Here is a 23,369-nt window from a genome sequence, read left to right on the forward strand (position 1 = left end):
TGCTCAGTCCAGATTCGGGTTCGAACCCGGGCCGCGTGATCCTGAGGCAGACGCGCTACCGACTGAGCCAACCCACCGCCCTTCGATCATCTTTGAAACAAAATTATATGCGTCAACCTTTGTTGCTTGCTGAGATGGAATGAGGAGTCTGGTCGCTTGTTTATGACATGGATTATGAGTAGTAAACATAGCTTCATGCTCTGGTGAATTTTAAACGTAATCTTTCTTGTGTTTGTGTTCTTTCTATACCCACACATAAATCATACACAGTATCATTATCGCACACACGCTAGCAGGCAGTAGACGTAGACACACAAACACCTGGGACAGCCCATCCCCACCCCCACCAACACATCATACGTTCGTCCTAAGATTATACCCTCCTATTCCAGTGGGATGGAGGGGAGTACGGGAGCCAAGGGTTGCATGGCCTTTTTCGTTACGAAATTAGTCATTTCGTCGACGAAATGACCTGCGACACTTGGCGCCCCATAGGGGAGGGGTTCCATACGTCTCCCCCCTCTCCCAGTCCAACAATCCCCTAGAAAACGTTTCAGGTCCTCTGTAGGCCTGCATTATGTTGTCTGTAATCCTATCGTCCCATCTAGTATACCTGGACGAGCGTATGAAGATGTGTGTGTATGTGTGTGTGTGTGTGTGTGGTATACAAATTCATTTGATTGTTGTCCTTTACAACTGAGCAAAATGCCTTGTGAATAATTCGAAAAACTCGTGAGCGTTGTGTCGTTTTTTTTTTTGTGCTTTCATGGAAGCAAAAAGTAGTACGGCAATAGGAAAAATGATTACCTTGTACTATGATTATAAGTACAGATCTACAGGTCTTTTGGAGGACTGTGTCATTGATAACAAGAATGAGCTCATGACTCCCAATGGGTATGACGTTATCTGACGTCACGTTGGTGGAAACGTGGATGGTAACTTCGTCATAGAACTGGTAAGAAGGAGGGCTCCGCGTCAGATTCGTTGCAGTCAGAGTAGGATACGTGTAAGTCGTCTCGCCTTCGTCTATTTCGTGCACTTCATCCCCTGCCACAGGGCAGATCACTGGCAACACCGATACTATCAAATTAAACACGAAGAAAACAAAAAGTAAACAGTGATTAAAAAGTTTCTATGTTTCTGTTTTTGCTTGTGCGCTTTATTTTGATGATGTGGATTTATAACATTTCAGAAATGTTCTACACAATTGGTAACTTAATAACGACATGCACACATTTTAGAAATAGAATACTAGGAGGAATATTGTAACGTGTCAATAGACAAAAGTTTTTTTTCCGTGTAGGCTATCTACCAAGAATAATTCTGACTGCTATAAAATAAAAAGGAAAAATACCCTATTTCAATGTCACAAGCGTGCCAGTCCTTGGTTAGTTAAAGAGAGGGAGATCTGTGTGAAAGAGACACATCAACTTGGTAGAGGCGAAATCTTAACAGCCATCCCCTAACAAAACTAATTGTGTGATAATAAAGTTTAGCTTACATGAAATATTGACAGAAAACTGACAACTGCCAATATTTCTTGCCGTATCAGAGACATTTGCCGTAACTTCAGTGACGCCAAGATCGTATCTAGATCCTGGTGAAATCGGCGAGTATACGATGGATCCAGAAGTGTCGACATTGTCGGTGAAATTAGCTGCAAAACTGACCACGTTTGTTGAGAATTCAAAGATGTTTTCGGGACAGGTTACGTTAGGTGACTCCTTGTCTATTTACGTCGCCATTGTTGGTTTGGAATAAGAAATAGAGAGATATCCGAGTAATGTAAGAATCACATGCAATCACATAGGCCTACATGTTTTGATTTGTTTACTGTAGTCAAGCTTATCATGTTGAAGATAATGTGCACTACAGAAAATCACGTAAAAATAATCAGAGCAGTGACACTTTGGTGAAATTGGGCAAGAGAGCTAAGCAATTTTACATTTGTGCGTTTTTCTCTCGAAACTCTGATGATCATCTCAAATAAGTTACAGCGTCAAAATCTCATAACGATCTGCCTTATATTGTATGTACATCACAAAACCAGTTTGTATAGCAAACCTGAGTGTTTGCTATTAAATCAGTAAAGCCTGCTCCCAAAACTCTTAAAGTTATACCAATACGTGTTATGTGAATTTTTATGATTTATATATATATCAAACTTGAATGAATCTAATCGCATATTAATTGGATTGAAAGAACGAAAATTCAGGAACTGCCGAACTCATACGTACCTTCGACGAGGATGTATGACGTACAGGTTTTGGTCAAAACGTCATCTGATATAACAGTTGTCACAGTATGGACACCAAGTCCTACGTCACTACCGGGAGGTTGACCATCTATACTCATAGTGACATAACGGTCACCGACGTACAGGTAATTTATCCCAGGTATTTTATCGACATCACTAGCATAGAACGTTTGCACAAAAGTGAATGTGTCCTGTCCAGTGTTAGTAGCGACTGTGTCATTCAATTCTGGACATCCAACTGGGAGCTCAGTTACTGAAGAGCAGGACAAAGGTATTAGAGAAGAGGTCGAATCATTCAAAACGTATAATCAAGCTTTAATCTTCACAACGATCACTATAGAAAAGTATACATGTTGCATCATGGTTTTCAGATAGATACATGAAGGTTAACGTCTCCATGTGTTCTTCCATTGAGACTTTGAGGTTTTGTGTAAATCTGCCAGTTAATACAAGGATTACAAGGAAAAACAGCTATATTCATCCTGTATATCCAATACTGTAACGGTGAAAGCTACTTGGCCGATTTGGCCGAAGAGAAAATCCCAAACATGCTGATAGCCCATGCAGTGGAAGCAGGTTGTTTGACCAAAGGCAGAGGGGGGTTTTCAGCCTCTATTGCTAGCAAACGCTCGGACATTATTTATGCATCCTCATTTGAATATCATATACTGAAAACCGTAACTTCTTGAAACAAAATCTTATTCTAATCCTGTTGATGTGTACACCATTTTGATCTTTCGTATAACATTATTTGCCTATTGAAATTATGTATATGCCCGCCTCACTATATTTACCATGAAATAATATCCAGAGGAAATTGAAGAGGAAGCGAACTTACATGAGTTAAAGACGTAAAAAACGCATGTTGCTTCGTTGCCGAGAGTGTCTCTTGCTGTAAGAGTAACTGCAGTGTATCCTGGAGAATAACGATGACCGTTAAATGAAGTTGAGTGATCGTAGCTTATTCCGTTGTTATCAGGGTTTTCATCATAGTACGTGTAATGCCCTTCAGATGGGGGAGAATCTTCTGTTCGGATCAAGCCCCAAAAGACGTTTGGCAAATCTTCAGTCAACGTTGCGTTTGCGCATTGCACATTTGGAGGTGTGGTGTCTGTGGAGTAGCAAGTTAAGGTATGAATCTATACCCATGTCGATTTATACAGTACATGTACATACATACATATGACATCTATTTTATTCACTGCACAACATTCACTTTCTTTCAATGTGTATGCGTGTGTGTGTGTGTGTTTTGTTATGAAAAAATGTGCACATATTCACTGAAATATTACAAAATTATCCGAAGAACGATTACGGGTCAGTTGGTTTTTGCCTAAGCACTTACACGTCTATGATGCAAGCAAGTTCAAGGAAGTTTTCTTCTTCTTCTTCTTCTTCTTCTTCTTCTTCTTTTCATTTTGTCTCTACGATTCCGATGAGAGTCATTCATTATTCAATTTTTGTTTTATTTGTCTGCTGCCGACACCAGCACTTTGTCACTTTTAAGGTTTTATTTGAGGAGAGTGCCGATGAGGAATTTCCAAGTAAACTCTTTGCTGATGCTGCCCGGAACAATAATAATAACAACAACAATAAATTTAAAAAGATCTTCTTTCATTCAACGATAATTGTTAGCCAAATTATATAGTTTTTAGCAATTTTTGATTATCGTCCTGGCAATGAATGCCCCACAGTATAACATTCTAATATTGCACTTATCCTGAATAGCCTTCATAACATGACGGTCTTGACACCTCTTTATTTTTATCATTTTTGTTTTTGTATGACTGCAAGGTCTCGTATGTATTCTTAGAATAAAACTTTCTTTCCTTGAATTGTAGCTGAATTGATATGTGTAATATTTTCCATTTTGAACATTGTTCCAAGCACTACAATCATAACAAATAGTTTTCCGCACGTATTCTCACACAGACTCATGAACATGAAGTGAAGATTTTAGCGTGGTCCATTCCCTCCTGAGTAAAAGGACAAAAACAAAAACGACCTAATCAAAGCATTGACTAGATTACAGAAATCACTGCTGTAACAGAAACTATACACGACATCAATTTAGTACAAGTAAAGACATTGTGGCTCCAAATTATCTGTCTCGTTTGCCACTATACACTCCATAAACCGAACAAGAGACGGAAAAGCTGAAGGAAGGATTTGTGTCATACCTGCTGGAAAGAACACATAGTCCTACAGTGTGAGAAATACAGTGTGAACACCAGGCAGTGTTAAATTTCTTCACACTGTTAAATTCGAGGGTTTTAACAGTGTGAAAACAATGTGAGTCATCAATGCACAGTGTGAAACAAAGCGTTACTATGTGAACACTTGACTAAAATGGTTACATATGGCTGGCACGAGAAGAATTATACTGTACATATGTAGTATATATATATATATATATATATATATATTTATATCTACTATAATAATACTCGAAGTTGTTGTTGTCGCGGCCTTATGTATTTTCTGTTTTATTCCGGCGTTGCTGGTTTTTCTATCTCCTCCCGAGCCGTCGGCTCCGGGCAGCTGCGACCGGTGCCGTCGGCCGCAGGAGAGTATCCTGCATCGAATGGCGCGGGTTCCGTCCCCGCTCCGCCTCCGTGTCGACGTCGAGGACGAAAAAGAAAAATTAATTAGATAGATGCATAATGCATTTTTGTGCGTGACGAAAGAGCCGAGAGTTTTAATATTCATCTAACCTGCGCTGGACTCCAGCTTTCACGACCGTTCATCTATTAGCTTGCAGAGACAGTGGGGATACTAAAGATGATGGATGCAGCGAAATCTCTGACATCTTCCGGCGGACGCGCACGCACACACACAATGTACCTCACAGAACTCTACACACTCTACACTGTGTGTATTAGTTCTGTGATGTACCTTTGCCTTCGCCTGTTGTACGTGTATGTAATGTATTGACGATTGTTACACGAAGTACGATATCTAGATCTGCGTGCGAGTGATCGACTACAAGGGCATTTACGTACAGTTCGCGCCATTGGCGTCCCCAAATGAAAACAACGAACGTTGTTATTTAATTGTATTTTGCACAACTGCAGAATTATATGCAGCTCAGGTACGTCATGTAGTTTGCTCGCCGTTTGCTGTCAAGTCCGATGTCATTGTGCGCAGACTGTTTAGGACGGCTAAATATATTTGCCGATCGTACCCTTCCATATCAGATCACACGCGCAGCTGTGTCCATTCGTTTACTGCAGTCGCAGAGCTGCTGTAATCATACATATTCATAAGATGAGCGGACGTAGGGGAAAACCTCGCTTTGCCGACCGCCTATTTTTAAAATGCTCGACAAGTGGAAATAGAATGTGTGGTTCTATGGTCTATCAAACCAAGTTTTGGTGACCAAAAAAAAAAGAAAACAAAAAAGAGGGAGCAAATGAAGACGAATACATCATTCTTCTTTCTTCCATAACATGGGAAAAAATATTAAAGAAAAAAAAATGAGGTTGTGAGACCCTACTCCCACGGGTGCCTATTAAACCTGATGACTATGATCTCCCCCTCCCCAAATAATAACAATGATAATAATAATAATGATAACAATAATAATAATAACAATAATAGGAGCAATAATTGTAGGCCTAATATTAATTATGATAATGTACAATCTGAAGCAGATGATGGTTTTATGATATATCAAGCCAAGTTTTGGTGATTAAAAACAAAAAGGAGGGAGCAAATGAAGACGAAAATATTTTATTTTTCTCTCATAACGTGGGGAAAAGAAATATGAAAAAACCCCCGAGGCCTTGAGACCAGCCGTGGATTCCCGCGGGTGCCTGCGTGGATGCAAGAGCAGGGGGTAATCAAAGTCATAGTGTTGATATCTTTCCGTTTCGACGGGAACAATCTGTGGGCAGAACTATCGGGGAATCTCATTTGCGTTTTTGGTAATTTTCCCTGAATGTTTTTGTTTGTTTGTTGTTGTTGTTTTTTTTTTGCCCTGCGGAGGTGGAAATGTGTGTGTGCGTGATACCCGCGTACGTCACTTTGCGAAACCTTCACTACATACGCCAGTTCGGATGATGTCATTATGCCGTCATCGAGTGGTTTTCTTGTCTAATCTCTTTTGGAAGTGATAGATAATTGAATATAGAGTTGAAAAATGATCATAACTCAAAAACCAAAAAAAAAAAAAAAAAATCGAGAAATTTGCCACTTGCGTCAGTTTGCGAAACCAGCGACGAATTATTGCAATGATTTGAAAAAGAAATACCTATCAATCGCAGCAACCAAGCAGGGAAAGGGTTTGTCCTTTTCATTTTTCCGGTGAGTATGAAACTCTCTTACTCCTGTTGGCGAAGTGAAGAACTACAAATTGGCATATATACCGGTCTCTTCAGGATTGCTTTCATTTCTCTCACTCCACTCTCTCCTGCCTATACATTTCTGTCTCTGTCTGTCCGTCTATTTGTCTCTATCCCCCCCTCTCTCTCTCACTTGTACTCTTTCGCCCTGTATATACGTGCATGAAAGAATGACTAGTATACCTGTCTATTAGTGATACTTTACATAAGAGGGTGTGTACGCATGTGGGCGAGTGCGGGATGTTACATTCAGTCTGTATGCATAATAGAACGTCTCTGAATAACGATTTTTTTGTGTGTGTTTACGCCTATTAACATTATTCAACTTGTTTTTTTTTCCTGTTTCCAATTTGCTCCCTCAATCATTCAGCTCAAAAACTCGGCTCCATTTTAACTCCATGCCATGTGCTGCACGATTCAAAATTTCGTGTTAAAGATTCTTTACAGGTTCACCAAAGTTTTCCAGTATATTATAGGAAGAAGATTTTTCAAGGGAGTTGACATTAGGCAAATCTTGCCCCTTCTGACGAGAGCAAAAATTACAATTGCATTCTGGAAAAAAAACAAACACATAGAAAACATGATAATCGAAAATTTAGAATTTGGATAGACAGTTTTCAGATATATATTGTGTTGACTGCAAAAGTGATTGGTCAAATGCAGTCAGTGATTCAAGTGAAACCAACATATATCATTAATGAAAGGTAAGATATTGTATCACAAATGATCAATACTTTTTTATTAGGCTAAGAATATATTTGCTGACTTTATATTACCAGATTGTACCTTACTAGTCATAAAACATTATTAGGATGGATCATGCATGAAATGAAAATTTACTTGCAAGTATATTTTGGTTGCGAAAAATAATAAATGCATCTAGCATTCTAGCATTCTAGTGTGTTATCATACAAAATAATCAAAATATGTATCATCTATACTTTCTATGAACAACAGCTGATTTGTTGTTTCTGGTATTTGCTTATAATAATAACTCAGACCCATAATATCATGATGATTTCTTTGTTGATATTACAATTCATTGTTATTATACCTTATCTGCAAATAATTTTCTTGTATTTCAGCGAAGAACATTATTCAGAGTCAAATTATATATGCATATTATTTCTATCCATGAAAAGGTTGCCAGAAGACAGACGAATGGCGGGTTCTGGCTTTAAGAAAAAATGAAAGGAAAAGAAAAGTATTACATGAACTTTTGAAAGCAAAATAATATAAACATATATATATATATATATATCCCCATTCAATTTTACAATTAATATCAAAACAGTTCGTTTAGCTTTGATACTTCACAGAAATTTGTATGCATTTGACATCTTTGCTGTTTGCCATAGATTTTGCTTTGAGAGTCTCAGGATAATTATTTCTTTGGATAAATCATAGACCTGACACAAAATGAGTTATGTAGTCTGTATTAATCATTGCCATATCCACCCATAATTCTCCTTAGCCTTGTATTGATATGCAATGCCGACGTGTAGTCAATATCTTAGTGTTTTCTTTTAATGAATGTGCTTATTTTTATTTCAAAAGAAACTGCAAGCAAACAACTAATTTAGTAGTGTCAAAGAAGACGTGCAAGCCATCTAATTTGAAATTACAAACTGCATATATCCTTAGAGGGCTTTAAAGTGAAAATAATACAATTACAAACTTTCAAATAATCATGAAGAACATATACACCATCACATAAGGAAAGGATATTTCCTTTAATCAGTTAATGCCTCGTTCTTTCATGTTACATACCATTTTTTACATTATATATCCACACGTTTATACGCTTAAAAAGATGTATGCTTACATGTCTATACATTCATATAGCAATAATAATGGCATGCATGGTTTAGACTTTGTTTATATTCTATTATCCGTTCAGTAGTAGATGAACCCATTCATTCACCTTTACTATTTGCTTTCTGCGTGGAATCAACACAGCACTGACACGACGGACGAAGTGATGACGAACGCCGATATTCTCCGTGCCAAGCATGCATGCATGCATGCAGTCACCGGGGCACTTTTCTGCTCACCGCGACAGGGAATATTGTTCGCCAATAGTAGCCTGTGCTTCACCTTTTCCAAACTTTGCCCAGGAAATAGACTTTGAGCACTCGAGTTACGATGGCGTATTTTCCAAAGCATATCATCATAGCGTGTTTTAGTCACCGTTCTGGAATGTTTGGGTGATTACTCTAGATAATGCAGACATTCCTTTCCAATATAATGAGTGATATTATGAATTACTTGAATTAGTAGGGGTTAAGCATTGGCAACTGAGTTTTCCTTGTTTTTTTTTTTTGTAGTGGTTCGCATTTTTTTCACAATCAAAATTAAATGTATACCCAAGATCATTCGTAATTACTTTGTGTTAAGATTTGTTGGAAAAAATGAATGAAAAGTAAAATAAATTGAACTGACTTGTTAACTTATCACAGCTTTTCTTCGGTAATAATGGCGTTATCAACGAATGAACGTAAAGCTTGAAATTACTTTAAGGAGCACTAACTACATGAGTTCTACCTACGCGATTTAAGTATTGAAATCTGTCTGAAACATGATTTACTGCGATGCCTAAGACATGCACAGGGGACAGCTTAGTCTTGTGCGTGGCGCATGGCTACAAGGCTATTTTCAAATCTGACTATCATGTCATATGATAGAATAAGATACTTGGTATGACAGCCAGTGCTCATAAAAAGTGATAATACAAAGTATGCACCGTCTCTCAAGAATCGTGAAGCATTGAGTAAACATCCACAGATACGATATTCATTTTTTTTTTGTCATTATCATTACTTCAATCACCATTCTCATTGTCCTAGAATCCATGAAAGTGCTTATAATGGCATGACTTTGTTTCGTCATGATTAAGAATAGTGTGATCATTTCTCTTACAATTTCTTCAATTAATTAGCATTGCCATCATTATCGAATTTCTTAATATGAGCATGCATGTTCCCCAATCACACTGCAGGCTTTCCGTTGTAGACCTAATATTGCCATGACATATATCATTATATGTATAAACATCATATTATATATATATATATATATATATATATATATATACAATTACAGCAACGAAATGTTTGGAAAGTTGAGATGATCCTACAAATGAACAGCACTACACTGAAAGATAGCGTTTCGCAACCTCGCGTCTTTTTATTTTCATTTTTTTGGTAGGATTTATACACTGGTCATGCGTGAAGAACAGGACGCACGAATCATCAAGATACGTACACTGAAATTTGTTGCATTGATTACAAATTCCCATGGTAAAGGATTGGTTACATTTGATAGGGGATCTTACCACAAATATGCAACAGATAACTGGTTCCTTATTTTGTCATTAAGTGGTTGAGAATTTCAGATGCTCATGGATGTGCATAGTGACGAATTTGTTGTAACTTCCCTCTTTTTCCTTATTGTCATCATCTCATTTTTTCTCTTCTCATTCCCATTTTCATCGTCATTATCTTCTTGACCTAACATCAAATTCAATAAAGACTGCAATGATTTTGAAATACAGTTACGCACTGTGTCGATGGATTTAATGCAGCAATCCTGTTTTGAGTTAAACACTTCAACTTCTGACAATAATTATTATACAATTATGGAATTTGTTGAGAGTTTTAGAAACTCGAAGAATTTTAGTTCGTTACACGTAAACTCCTGGAGTGTAGATAAGAATTTTGAATCTTTTGAAAGCTTTTTTTTTATACCGTAGATAATGTTCCTTTCCCAATTATTGGTATCACAGAAACTTGACTACACTGTAATTCAGCAAATTTATCAAATTAAAAAAAAAAATATCATGAAGGTTAGAGCAGACCGTGAAGGAAGGAGAGGTGGAGGTGCAGCACTTTACATTCATAAAAACCTAGAGCAAAATAAATCTAGAGCCGATATTTCATTTCAAGAATGTGAAGTATTATTTGTGAAGTAGATCATTAAAAAAAAACGACTGTAGGTTTGATTTATACATCCCATAATAGTCACAGTGAGTTATTTCTTGAAGAATTTGAAAAACGTGTTGCTGTGTTTTTTTCGCGTGAAAATAAGCAATTACATCTAATGAGTGATTCAATGTTAATTTGTTATAATTTGTTATAGTATGAAATTTTAAAAAGTTTCTTCATTTATTTTGACGAATTCAAATGGTTGTTATCCACGCCAACAAGATTTCATCCACTTTGATAGATAATATAATACCATCTTCCCATATTTACTACATATGTTTTAATGACAACTTTTAATATAGAAAACCCATCTAACCCTGTAATATATAGAAAGGAGACACCTCAAGATATTGAATCCTTCACACAAGATTTGGCATCTGAACAACTGTTGAAGGTTTGATGATTACAGTGAGTTTGATGTAAATATTTCATGTGATAGTTTTAATCAAAAATACAATATTATTACGATAAGAATTATCCATTGGTAAAATTTTAAAAACCAATAAACATGGCAAGATGCCATGGATAAAATCAATTTCACGCTTTATATTTACAATGAATTGGCTTTATAAGATTAAATAGATGATCCTACTGGTTCTATTTTGAGAAAATATAACATATACTGAAATAAATCAACTACTTCACAGAAAACGAATTACTCTGATAGGTTAAATCAGTTAAATCAAATATGGAATCAACATGGCGAATGATAAATGATTCGATTGGAAACAAAGAGCAACATTTACCAATTTAGATGATATTATTATTGATCATAGAGATGTAGCCAATACATTTAATTTTTTTTCAATTTCAAATTCATCTTCATATTTCTCAATGAAAAAAATACATCAAATATAACAAAATTAAATAATACAAGATATCCAGCTAGAAGACGTACATGGAATATTGCTAACATATAAAACATAATGGTCGATCTATGAAAGTTGGAATCTGAGAATGAATGCTAAAGAAATATGAGGGAACCTACTTAAAAGAATGCTAAAGAAATATGAAGGAACCTACTTAAAAAGCATGCTTGTCAAATTTTTGGTTAATATTGGTCCTAGTCTGGCAAATAAATTTGATTTTGTAAATGAAGATTTTTTTCTTCCAGAATTTATCTCTTAATCATCATTTTTAAACCCTACAAATCCTTAGGAAATTATCAATTAAAAAGAATGAATTTTAATAGGACAAATGGCTGTGATAGAATAAGCACGTCAGATAAATATATTATGCATGAAATTGCCCATCCACTTAGTCACGTATTCAATCTCTCCATATTTTCTGGAAAATGTCCCAATTCATTAAAAATTACAAAGGTACACCCAGGTTTTTAAGAAAGACGATCCTTATCAAATTATTAATTATAGACCTATTTCTATTCCTATATATCCTAAATTCTTGGAAAAACAATTATATATGATATTAGGTTTAATGATTTTTTGCATAATCACAAAATTTTGAATTTCAATCAATATGGTTTTAGAAAGAATTATTCCACAGATTTAGCTTTTGTCCAGTTATATATATATATATATATATCGTCGGCGTTTTCACGAACCGACGCTATTTCGTTTTTGAGCGAAAATGCAGTTCTGAGAAAATCGCGTTTAAAGATCTCACAAGTTTTAGACAACGTTTTCAATGACTTTTCCTGTCTTGTGTGTGAAAATTTTGACAGGGTGATGAGAGTGGAAGTTGTTCTTCCTATCCATAGTGTAATTTTAGTGTGAATTCAAAAAATTTACGATATTTCTGTCTTCAAACTCACTGCGTCGGTTCGTAAATCCATCGTTTCTTGCGCGCACCATAGGTTTTGTACTTAAGCGCGGGTCTCACGAACCGACGTAAGTTGTATTACGCCGGTTCGTGAGACCCGCGCTGTAGGGCCTGTACAATAGGTAACGTGCAATACGCGTGTATTTACGAACCGTCGCTATTTCATTTTCGTATGTGTTTACATACAAATACTATTAGGGCTATACCTGCTTATCAACAATAACCTTATTAATTGAAATTAATTGTCATGTAATGATTGTTGTGATGATTACAATACATTTAGTGATAATTAAGATGATAATACAAGCCAGTTTCTCTTAATTGTTCTAAAAAGAATGTTGTCATTGTTTTCATCTTCATTTAGTACACGCATGTATTGTTATTATAGCTGTGGTTGATCGTTCCAAAGATTTCTTTGCCCCCCTTTTTTGTGGATATATTATTATTCAACACTTTTGCATTTGGACATCTATCATTTGGTAATACATGTATTCGGTATACTGTGTTTCATATTTTTTACTTTTTACTGTTTTTTTTTATATTTAATTAACTTACTTTTTCATTTTTTCACATTATTTTTAATTCAAATTCAGTTCACTTCTTTCATAATAATTATGAATGTTTGTTCTAAGATGAAGGATACCGCTAAATCTTGGGAAAAAGACGTGCCAGTCAATAATAATTACTTGTATTTACTCATCTTTCATACTCATGCATGCACTCTGTTATTTCTTTCTCTGAAATAATATATTAATTTCTTTATTTCTTATTATTCCACATATTTGTGACGTTTACTTTGTCACAATTTTTATCAGTGTCATTATTGTCATTTGGCTCGCATGCAAATTCACTCATAATTCCTCATTTTCCATCTTTCTCTTTCCTGCTCAACAGATTCTATGATAGCTGCACCTGATCATATAAAAACATAAACTCATCCTGCATGCACTCTTCGAAACTGATAAACTCCTAAAAATACATGAATATCGACACTATCAGAATTTCAAGCTTCATTTTAAATATATAATAATGGTCATGTTTTATTATGCCTTTTGCAGCAATATATTGAAGAGATACATTATGTAATCGAAGAAACATAGGTCCTCAATAGAATATCAAATTTGAATTATTCAGAGATGAGTAATGACAATGGGAAGGATAACAATTGTGGAAGAGCTCCATAAATCAATACATATCTAATGGCAAATGGAGATGGAATCAAGATTCAAGAATATGTGTAATTCAAGTTCATTATTATATCAGTTCTTGTGTGTTCACAAAAAGAGGAACACAGTTCGAACATGCACACCAAATCTTACATCGTACATTTACATCTATAGAGTGCGGACGGAACATATACAAGAGAAAGAATAACATTCTCAAATTAATATATCAAGCATAACTACATGTATGTATATGACCACACAAAGATGTTGCTGCATGTGCATGAAGCTTGAGAGTGCTGCAACACCCATATGCTCAGATAAAAACTTGATGTATATCATACAAAAGAGAAGAGGTACTGCATGTACATGTAGTTACACTATTCACAGGACAGTAGAGAAAAAGCACGAGAGAGAGGGAAATGGGTGTCTAAAATAGGTCGATGTAAGGAGTGCCAAGCCAATTAAGTCTCTAATAGAAGTCATACATATATAAGGAAACAAATTAATCACAACATAAATGATCATGCTCATGTTAACCAATAATTAGCATCTAAAAATGTGTGTAGAAAGCCCATAATATCAGCCTTTCGCCCCGAAGGCTTGTTACATATGAGAAAAGAGAAATTTTGGCCGACCCCCCCCCCCCCTCCCTGTGAATCCTTAATCCACCAGTACTATAAACACATTCTGAGAATGTGTTTTAGTACATGTACTAGCAAATTCACAAGAGGGTTGGGGAAATTCAGCCAAAATTGTGTGTGGCTAAAATAATTAAAAAGAAAGGTCATCAGCAAAACTACGGGGTGGATGCAGACGAATTTTCATGTGATGACTAAAAAATATGCAGCTAAAGGAAAAAAAAAAAGACGGCGGAGAGGGGCCAAGGCTAATTTGACTCCCCTCCCCCCCCCAAAAAAAAAACAAACAAACAAACAAACACCACTGTTTTACAGCACCTTTAAAGGACTCTTAATTTTTTGTTTGTTAAAAACAAACGTCTCGAAGTAAAGAATTCCATATTGTAGGCGAAATGTAGACCGATACAGTGTATAAAGTGTACATCCCAAGCTATTAAAGAAAAAAAAAAACAGATTATGAATATCATTTAAAGTAAGAATTTCAGTGTGTTTAATCATCTTTAGTTGAGTTGCAAATGACATGTACATATTTAATAAGAGCAGTAAACTTCGAAGCGCCCCCAAGCCCTTCTATACTTAATTATTCATGTGTAAAGGTAGCGCCAGGGCACTCCGGTGGTCTAGTGGTTATGACGCTGGTCTAGTAATCCAGAGGTCGTGGTTCGAATCCTGCTTGGGCTGCCTGTGATTTTTTTTTTTTTTTCACAGCAGCCTACAAACTGCACACTGCAGTTGCGTGCGTTACTACAGATGGAGACAAATGAATAATCTATTATTTTAATATACGATGTTTGACATCCTTATTGCAATCACTTTCTTTAATTGTAAATTTAGAGACATAATGAATTATTATTAAAAGAAATCAAATTTCTGTATTTTGTTGTGAGTTTGCATGGGAACATACACGTATCATAATTTACAATTTTAGTTAGATAAAGAACATCTTATAACAGAACTGTCTAGTGATGGTTGAATAATTATGTCAATTTGTTATAAGTCCTATCATTTACATGGAGTGCATGTTCCCATGTTTATAAGAATCATACGTGACACATTCAAAGTGGGTTGAAGACAACAAAATAATAAATAAAAGAATAAAGGAGAATAGAACTTAATCTGATTACAGCATCATCTAAATATTGCCAATGTGCACTTAGAAATCTATCAAGATTTATCACAAGGTTATGATTACCACACAAAACCTTCAAGATTTATTATCATGAAATACATACCAATGAACACTTAAAAAAATCTAACATTCCATATCCACATGAAGCTTTCCTTGATATAAATGTCTCTCTGTAGTGTTATTAAAGTGTAGCAAAATTGTAATTACGACATCACAGAATGGAATGCCTTGTTTTCACCTTCAATCTTAGGATCTCCTTTCATGTTTCCACTTTACAATCACATTTCACTGTAGATATACCGTCCTTATGTTGTCGCCCTTCATCCCAATTTCTCCCTTCTATCCTATCTGTAGATTGTCTTCTTTCCTAAGCCATTGTATTCACATTCCTTGATGATCAGCACGATGCTGTACTTTTTTCTTCTTCTCTGAAACAGTCCAGCTCTTCGCTACTGCATGGCATCAGTCATCTGAAAGAAAAGACAGAAATTAAGAACTTTCAATTAAAATCAAACATCATGATACAAGATACAACTTTCATTTTGAGAAAAAGAAATCAGCCAACTAAACTGTAGTTGAAATTATTTTGCTCTATTTATATTAAACATAAAACAAAACGGTATACAGGATCAAAGAATGTCAAAAAAATACTGCTGTTTTTGGTGCATATTCAAATTGTCTCGCCTTTTACATATTTTAATGATGCAAGATCTTATGTCTAGCACTTAGTAAGTCTCATGTAGAATTTAAATTATTATTCACATGAATAAATCTGCATGTCCTTGTAAACAAGGCATTGCTTTGAAAAAGCTGAATATTACTAATTGCATTTGGGAGAGAGTCTACGACAATCAAACTTGTTTATTATCAGAGACTTTAACATCTTAATTAGACCTAGACTCTACATTACCATTGTATTCACATCCGTTGGTGATGTACACGACCCTGTACTTTTCCTTTTCTTTTCTGAGACAGTCCAGTTCTTCGCTACTACATGGCACCAGTCATCTGAAAGAAAAGAAAGAAATTAAGAACTTTTGATTAAAATCAAACATCATGGCACAAGATACAACTTTAATTTTGAGAAGAAAAAAAAATCAGCCAACAAAACTGAAGTTGAAATTATTTTGCTCTATCTATATTAAACATAAAACAAAATGGTAGGCCTATGCAGGATCAAAGAATGTCAAAAAATGCTGCTGTTCGTATTTGATGCATATTCAAATTGTCTCTTCATTTACACATTTTACTGATGCAAGATATTATGTTTAGCACTTGGTATGTCTTATGTAGAAATTGAATTATCATTCACATGAATATAAATCTACATGTATTTGTAAACAAGGCATTGCATTGAAATAGCTGAATATTACTACATGTACCTGCATTTGGGAAACAGACTATGACAATCAAACCTGTTTCTTATCAGAGACTGTAACATCTTAATTAGACCTAGACTCTACATTATCATTCAGCTTTTAAAGGTATTAACCATTCACCTATAAAACACTGGCATTGTCATGTGCATCATATTTCTTTGATACTGCACATATTTTCATGAAGTCTGCACAAGAATGCCAATGAAACACGTCTGCTGTTTGGTATTTATGAGAAAAAAAATCACTAACCCGGAAGTCCTTGGCCTTAGGAATAACACGTGGCGAGTTAGTAGGAATTGACGTTAAAATAGAATAAGAATAGATCTACTAAATAGGCCTTTGCCTCATGAATGTCTGGTCTAATTATAGACTAAGTGAAGTCTAGACCTTTCACTTTTAAGTTACCAGTGGTTCACAAAATTTATATTACAGATCTAGACTACATCTAGATCTAGACATCTAATACTATTAGATCTTGGCAACTTTTGTCTTTGTGACACGAAATTAACACGTCACGGATGATATTGCGGCGATATCCAACAGGATGACAGTACCACTATTACTGACTCAGTAAGTTGACATAGATAACTAACATCAACTTGTTAACGTACGTTAGAGATGGCACCATATACAATAACCGGTGACACTGACACTGACAGATCTAACGACTACGTTTAGACTAACGTTAAAGAGTTAGACTCGCCATCTCAGTAAGTCGGCCAAAGACAAAGTCAATACAGGGCTAAGTCAGTGTTACTGTTATGTTAGGCCTAACAAATGTTAACGGTTACTCGGTTAGGTTAGGTTTACCAGGACTCAAGAGTCCTGGTTAAATCAGTCGAGGGACATTTCTTAGAAGTCCTTCGATTCCAAGAATAAAAAGGGTGAAAGAACAAAGGGAAAAAAGGAAAGAAGAAAGGACAAAAGATTATGTATGGATGCTGTGGAAATCGACAGCGCTACTGTATCACTATCAATCACGCATGAATATGTAAACGCCATTTGGTTGGGCCGCATTCACAAGTTTTAGGGAAAAAAAGCCCCACCGCTGTGCTTCAAAGGTACTCCACTCGAACTAACGTTAGACATAATGTCACATATCTACACACAGTACGGTACTAGGGCTGAATTCACAAGTATACTATAACACTGCACTGTACAGGAAAGCCACCTAACCTGTAGAGTACTACTCGTAGTGTTTAGGTAGTATCACTAGACCACATACTGTCATAGATGACATCTACACCAACGCTGCACACTGGCACTGGTTCGACGGTCCCTGACCAGGAAAAATCACTGTTGGACACTGACCAGTAACTTTTTCAGGAATGGACAAGTAAAAATTGGGGGAAAAAATGGGTGGACTCTACCTACTATTACCACTAGTCTAGATGTAGATCTAGAGCTAGACTATAGACTCTGTGTTAATTTGACTTGGTCTTAGACTTCAGCTGATCTTAGTTTTAGTAACTGGCATTACAAGTAAAGTCTTAACTTAGACTTAATAGTTAAACTTGAAAGTTAAAGTCTAACATGTCTAACTTTATTCTTTACTCTTCCTTTGAGTTTTACTTTTAGACTTTTTACTTTTTTTCGTTTAGTAGGCCTACCGATACTTTGTCAATCTCATGATTTCATTTTCAACTCAAGTCAAGGCATAGCCATGAGTGTCTTCGAGACTTTGACATCTTGCATGTCTTGCACACAGACGTTACGACTACAGTACTCAGTAGTCTCAGAAGTAACGACATAAGTTGAAAAGAAACTATCGGTAAATAATATGATTTGGGATCTAATTTGAAATTGGATGGCGTTTACAGACTAGGCTTCATAAGCATCACGCGATTGAATACATGGGACTACACTCTACCGCAATTAATGGTTATGGTAGTCCAACTGAAACTGTTATTTTGAGCATGATTTTAATAGGATTATAGCTTACCATTCACTTCACTCGTGGACAGTGGGCTGGCTTAGGTCGTCATTCATCTTTCAGATGGTTTGGTTCTCACTCTGAGATCTGGATTAGGGCCAAAACCTAATTCTAGGCCAGTAAGTTGAACAAAGCTCAAAATAATGCAACTGCGACGGTTCGTAAAACCCGCATTGCTCTTCACCCTAGCAATTCGGGTTTCACGAACCGGCGTATCTTTACTGCGTCGGTTCGTGAAACCCCTTTTTCTCAATTTCTCGATATTTCGAGTACCGTCGTTTTTTTCTTTCTTTGATAAAATTAAGAATAATTAATTTTGTGATCTAAAATTTTGGGATTTGGTAGAGTTTTGAAAGCACTTTCATTTGGTACCAATATCTCGATTTTGAAAATTTTGACCAAAATCGAAATAGCGTCAGTTCGTGAAAACGCCGACGATATATGACAAAATTACATCCTTATGGATTTATCTAAAAGCAATTGATTCGTTGCAATATGATATCTTACTTAAAAAGTAACAATTTTATAATGTCCGCGGAGTTGCCCTCGTGGTTTAAGGATAGTTTATCATGAAGAAAGCGATATGCCACACATAATAACATGCTATCCAATTTCTTAGAGATCAAATGTGGCGTGCCCCAGGGCTCAATATTATGACCCCTTCTCATTTTGTTACATATGAATGACATTGCTAATTCGTAGTCTATGTTATCATGTATACACTTTATGCAGACGATACCAATATTCTTTTTTATTCGCATGATAATATTGATACGTTAGTGTCCACATTTTTAATGAAGAGTTACCAAAAGTTTTAAACTGGTTTAAAAATGATGAATTACCACTTGATATTGATAAACAAAATATACATTCATTTCAAGCATATAAAAATTCACACAAGTGATTTTGGGTATAATAATTATAATGATCGATTATATACCTCTTTAACTTTAAAGTTCTATTAAATTTTTAGGTATTCTCATTGATGAAAACCTACCTTGGAATGATCACATACGTTATGGTACAGCCTGTATTTCCGGAAATATAGTTATTCTTCGTAAGACTAAAAGTTTTCTTTCTGAACATACCCTTTTTACGCTTTACAATTCCTCTATCCTACGGCATACTCTGTATTGTAATCTAGTGTGAGCTACAAATGCTAATACTAACAGACTAGACTGAAAGTTATTCATTTACTGCAAAAGAAAGTAATTCACACGTTCTTGTTCAGAATATTTAGCCCACACAAATCCGCGCTTTAATAAAATTAAAGACAGGTGGTGACATTGAATATATTTGGCATGAATTTAGATATATTTCAGTATTATATCTTTATATCTAAATATTTGAACAAGTTACTCCCAATCTTTTTTCACGAGTTCTTAAAACTGAATAATACTGCTCATTCTTATATACCCACTCGTAATTTGCAAAACTTTTATTTAGTAAATCACAAGTTATTAATCGCACAAAAATCCATAAGACATAATGGACCAAACCTTTGGAACACACTTCCAGATTATGTAAAATCATGTAAAAAGTGGACAGTATTCTTTTAAGGATAGATTGAAAACCACGCTACTGTCAGACTTCAATCGGTGAATATAGAATCTGAATATGGATTATGTTTTCTTTGATTATATTTTTTCTGTGAATTAGATTTGAAGCTACAGCAGATATACACAATGTTTCAGTGCCTACCATTTCATTTATTCCCATATTAACCTTCATCATCACGATCATCATTCTCATCTTCATTACCACATTTTATTTTCTCATCATCACCCCGTTATCATTTTCATAATAATTTACCATATTTTTAATGTCCATGGACGCGAATATAAAACATTATGCATTAATATGTTCAGATCTCTTCCCCATTCTGCTGAATAAAATTATGTAGGTAGGTGTCCTGGACTGCTAAGTGTTCAAGCATCTGCTAATAATAGCAGTCCTTCTTCTACATAATTTCTCAGGTAAATATTTGCAAATTTGGTAATACGATATATATTTTGTTATGGAATTGATTTACGCATTCATTTTCTTTCTTCGAATCGTGTATATTGTAACCTGTATACTAATATTTTATGTGATATAACTGAAAAGATTCTTGACTAATGTATGAAAGTATGTTGAAAGAAAAAGAATTAAATCAATCACTCAAACAAACAAACAAAATATACATCTACATAAAACATCATGTGTTCGCTAGTTTTCATTGCGTAGTTTGGTTGATGATGTTGTCAATTAAAATGGTCCCCCTCTTAATAGATGATACATTTTGATATAATGTGTATGTAAATTATTCCATAACCACCCAAAGAAAAAAAAATACTGTACGGCTTATCAATCATATGCTTTAAAGCATTTGACAATTGTTGTTTCTGGACAAGTCTACATCATACTGTTGTTGGTCCTTGTGCTTCACTTTCTATTTCCAACTTCTGACAAAATACTCTTCTGTTTATATTTTATTACATGACAATGATATATAATATTCTGGAATTATGAAAACATCAAGTTACAGCAGAGGAACATGATAAAGAGGGATTGCAGTTTAACATTTTAAGCTGGTATCTCACTGAGCGGCGAACGTTTGCGAACGTAGCGAATTTGAGATTCGCCAACTTTTCTGACGAATGTTTGCGAAAAATCAAAGTTCGCTTCTGCCATTAGCGACAGTTAGCGACTTTTAGCGATGTTTAGCGACAATTAGCAACACTTTAGCGAATGTTTGCGAAAGTGTTTGCGAACACTTTCGGCGACTATTAGCGAATGTTAGCAAATGTTAGCGACAATTTTGCAAATGTTAGCGACAGTTTTGCAAATATTAGCAACTGTTTGCAAATCCTTTGCGACAATTTTGCGAATGTTCTTGGACCTAGAAAAAAACCAGGCGATTGTGTATAATAAGACCCATAAAACGACATAAAACCTTCCACTGAATTCTGATCTCTTGTGACAACCATTCAAGATGGATTTCCAGGATATGGAAATAAATTTCTGCCAAGAAGAGGCTCAAGGTGTTGCTATCCTTGAAGAGCTGCTTTGTCAGGCTACTGCTACAGCTATTCTCTCTAAAAAAGAAAGAGTGAAAATGTTCACTCTTGAAGAAGTGAATAACAGAAAAGAGTGAGTTTCAAGTGAAATTAGAGTGATTTTGGAGTGAAAATGTTCATTTTCACTCATTTTTGAGTGACCTCAGGGATCACTCCAAGATTTTCGAGTGATCCCTGAGGTCACTCCAAAATGAGTGAAAATAGATATTTTCACTCAAAATTCACTCCAATTTCACTCAAAACTCACTCTTTTCTGTAATTCACTCCTTCAAGAGTAAACATTTTCACTCTTTCTTTTTAGAGAGGTAATTGTGCAGCATAAGAGAAATAAAATAAAGAAAAACAAGAAAGGAAGAAGAAAAGAAAGAGAGTCAGAGAGTGCTTGTTGCAGAGGACAGACTTTAGTCAATATGAAAAGCTTTTGAAGCAATTACAATCATGATGGAGATGTCAAGAGCTTCAAGAACTTTCTTAGAGTGGAACCTTGTCTGTTTCAGAAGCTTTTATATAGAACCATGTGGTTACTTGTTCGCTAGCAGTGGCGAATCATATAAAAATGTTAGCGACACCGTATAACGACCGTTTGCGAATTCTTACGAGTGTTTTGCGAATGTTTGCGAATGTTTGCAACTGTTAGCGAAAATACAAATTCGCAAAGGTTCGCAAAGAAATTTTGAACATGTTCAAAATTTCTTTGCGACAAGAAAAACTGTTTGCGACAATAAAAACCGTTTGCGAACTTTCTTGCGAATGTTAACGAACCTTTTGCAACCATTTACGAACCCTGGCGAATTCCCAAATTCGCTACGTTCGCAAACGTTCGCCGCTCAGTGAGATACCCCCTTTAAGCTGGTATCTCACTGAGCGGCGAACGTTTGCGAACGTAGCGAATTTGAGATTCGCCAACTTTTCTGACGAATGTTTGCGAAAAATCAAAGTTCGCTTCTGCCATTAGCGACAGTTAGCGACTTTTAGCGATGTTTAGCGACAATTAGCAACACTTTAGCGAATGTTTGCGAAAGTGTTTGCGAACACAGGTGGCGACTATTAGCGAATGTTAGCAAATATTAGAGCTTATTAGCGACAATTTTGCAAATGTTAGCGACAATTTTGCAAATGTTAGCGACAGTTTTGCAAATATTAGCAACTGTTTGCAAATCCTTTGCGACAATTTTGCGAATGTTCTTGGACCTAGAAAAGTACCAGGCGATTGTGTATAGTAAGACCCATAAAACGACATAAAACCTTCCACTGAATTCAGATGTCTTGTGACAACTGTTCAAGATGGATTTCCAGGATATGGAAATAAATTTCTGCCAAGAAGAGGCTCAAGGTGTTGCTATCCTTGAAGAGCTGCTTTGTCAGGCTGCTGCTACAGCTATTCTCTCTAAAAAAGAAAGAGTGAAAATGTTCACTCTTGAAGAAGTGAATAACAGAAAAGAGTGAGTTTCAAGTGAAATTAGAGTGACTTTGGAATGAAAATGTTCATTTTCACTCATTTTGGAGTGACTTCAGGGATCACTCCAAGATTTTCGAGTGATCCCTGAGGTCACTCCAAAATGAGTGAAAATAGATATTTTCACTCAAAATTCACTCCAATTTCACTCAAAACTCACTCTTTTCTGTAATTCACTACTTCAAGAGTGAACATTTTCACTCTTTCTTTTTAGAGAGTTGTGCAGCATAAGAGAAATAAAATA

The 23,369-nt window shown here is 35.5% G+C and overlaps 1 protein-coding gene and 1 long non-coding RNA gene across 2 annotated transcripts in view; both read right to left on the minus strand.

Annotated features, from left to right (window-relative positions):
• LOC139735415 (hyalin-like) overlaps positions 1 to 23,369 on the minus strand; it is a 50,903-nt gene that overhangs the window by 25,471 nt on the left and 2,063 nt on the right. The window contains exons 2-5 of the mRNA XM_071646167.1: positions 3,096 to 3,368; positions 2,238 to 2,510; positions 1,502 to 1,729; positions 808 to 1,080 (exon numbers count right to left, since the gene is read on the minus strand). Of these exons, the coding sequence (XP_071502268.1) occupies positions 808 to 1,080; positions 1,502 to 1,729; positions 2,238 to 2,510; positions 3,096 to 3,368 (1,047 nt within the window). The remainder of the gene's footprint in view (positions 1 to 807; positions 1,081 to 1,501; positions 1,730 to 2,237; positions 2,511 to 3,095; positions 3,369 to 23,369) is intronic.
• LOC139735410 (uncharacterized) lies at positions 15,318 to 18,749 on the minus strand. Its single transcript, XR_011711207.1, has 3 exons — positions 18,620 to 18,749; positions 16,209 to 16,306; positions 15,318 to 15,768 (listed from the first exon to the last, which is right to left on the minus strand). It is a non-coding gene; the product is annotated as an uncharacterized lncRNA (long non-coding RNA).

Source organism: Diadema antillarum, unplaced genomic scaffold, assembly GCF_040938485.1.
Source record: "Diadema antillarum isolate AM-2024a unplaced genomic scaffold, OU_Dant_1.0 seq00000577_RagTag, whole genome shotgun sequence".
In the NCBI taxonomy this organism is placed as follows: domain Eukaryota; kingdom Metazoa; phylum Echinodermata; class Echinoidea; order Diadematoida; family Diadematidae; genus Diadema; species Diadema antillarum.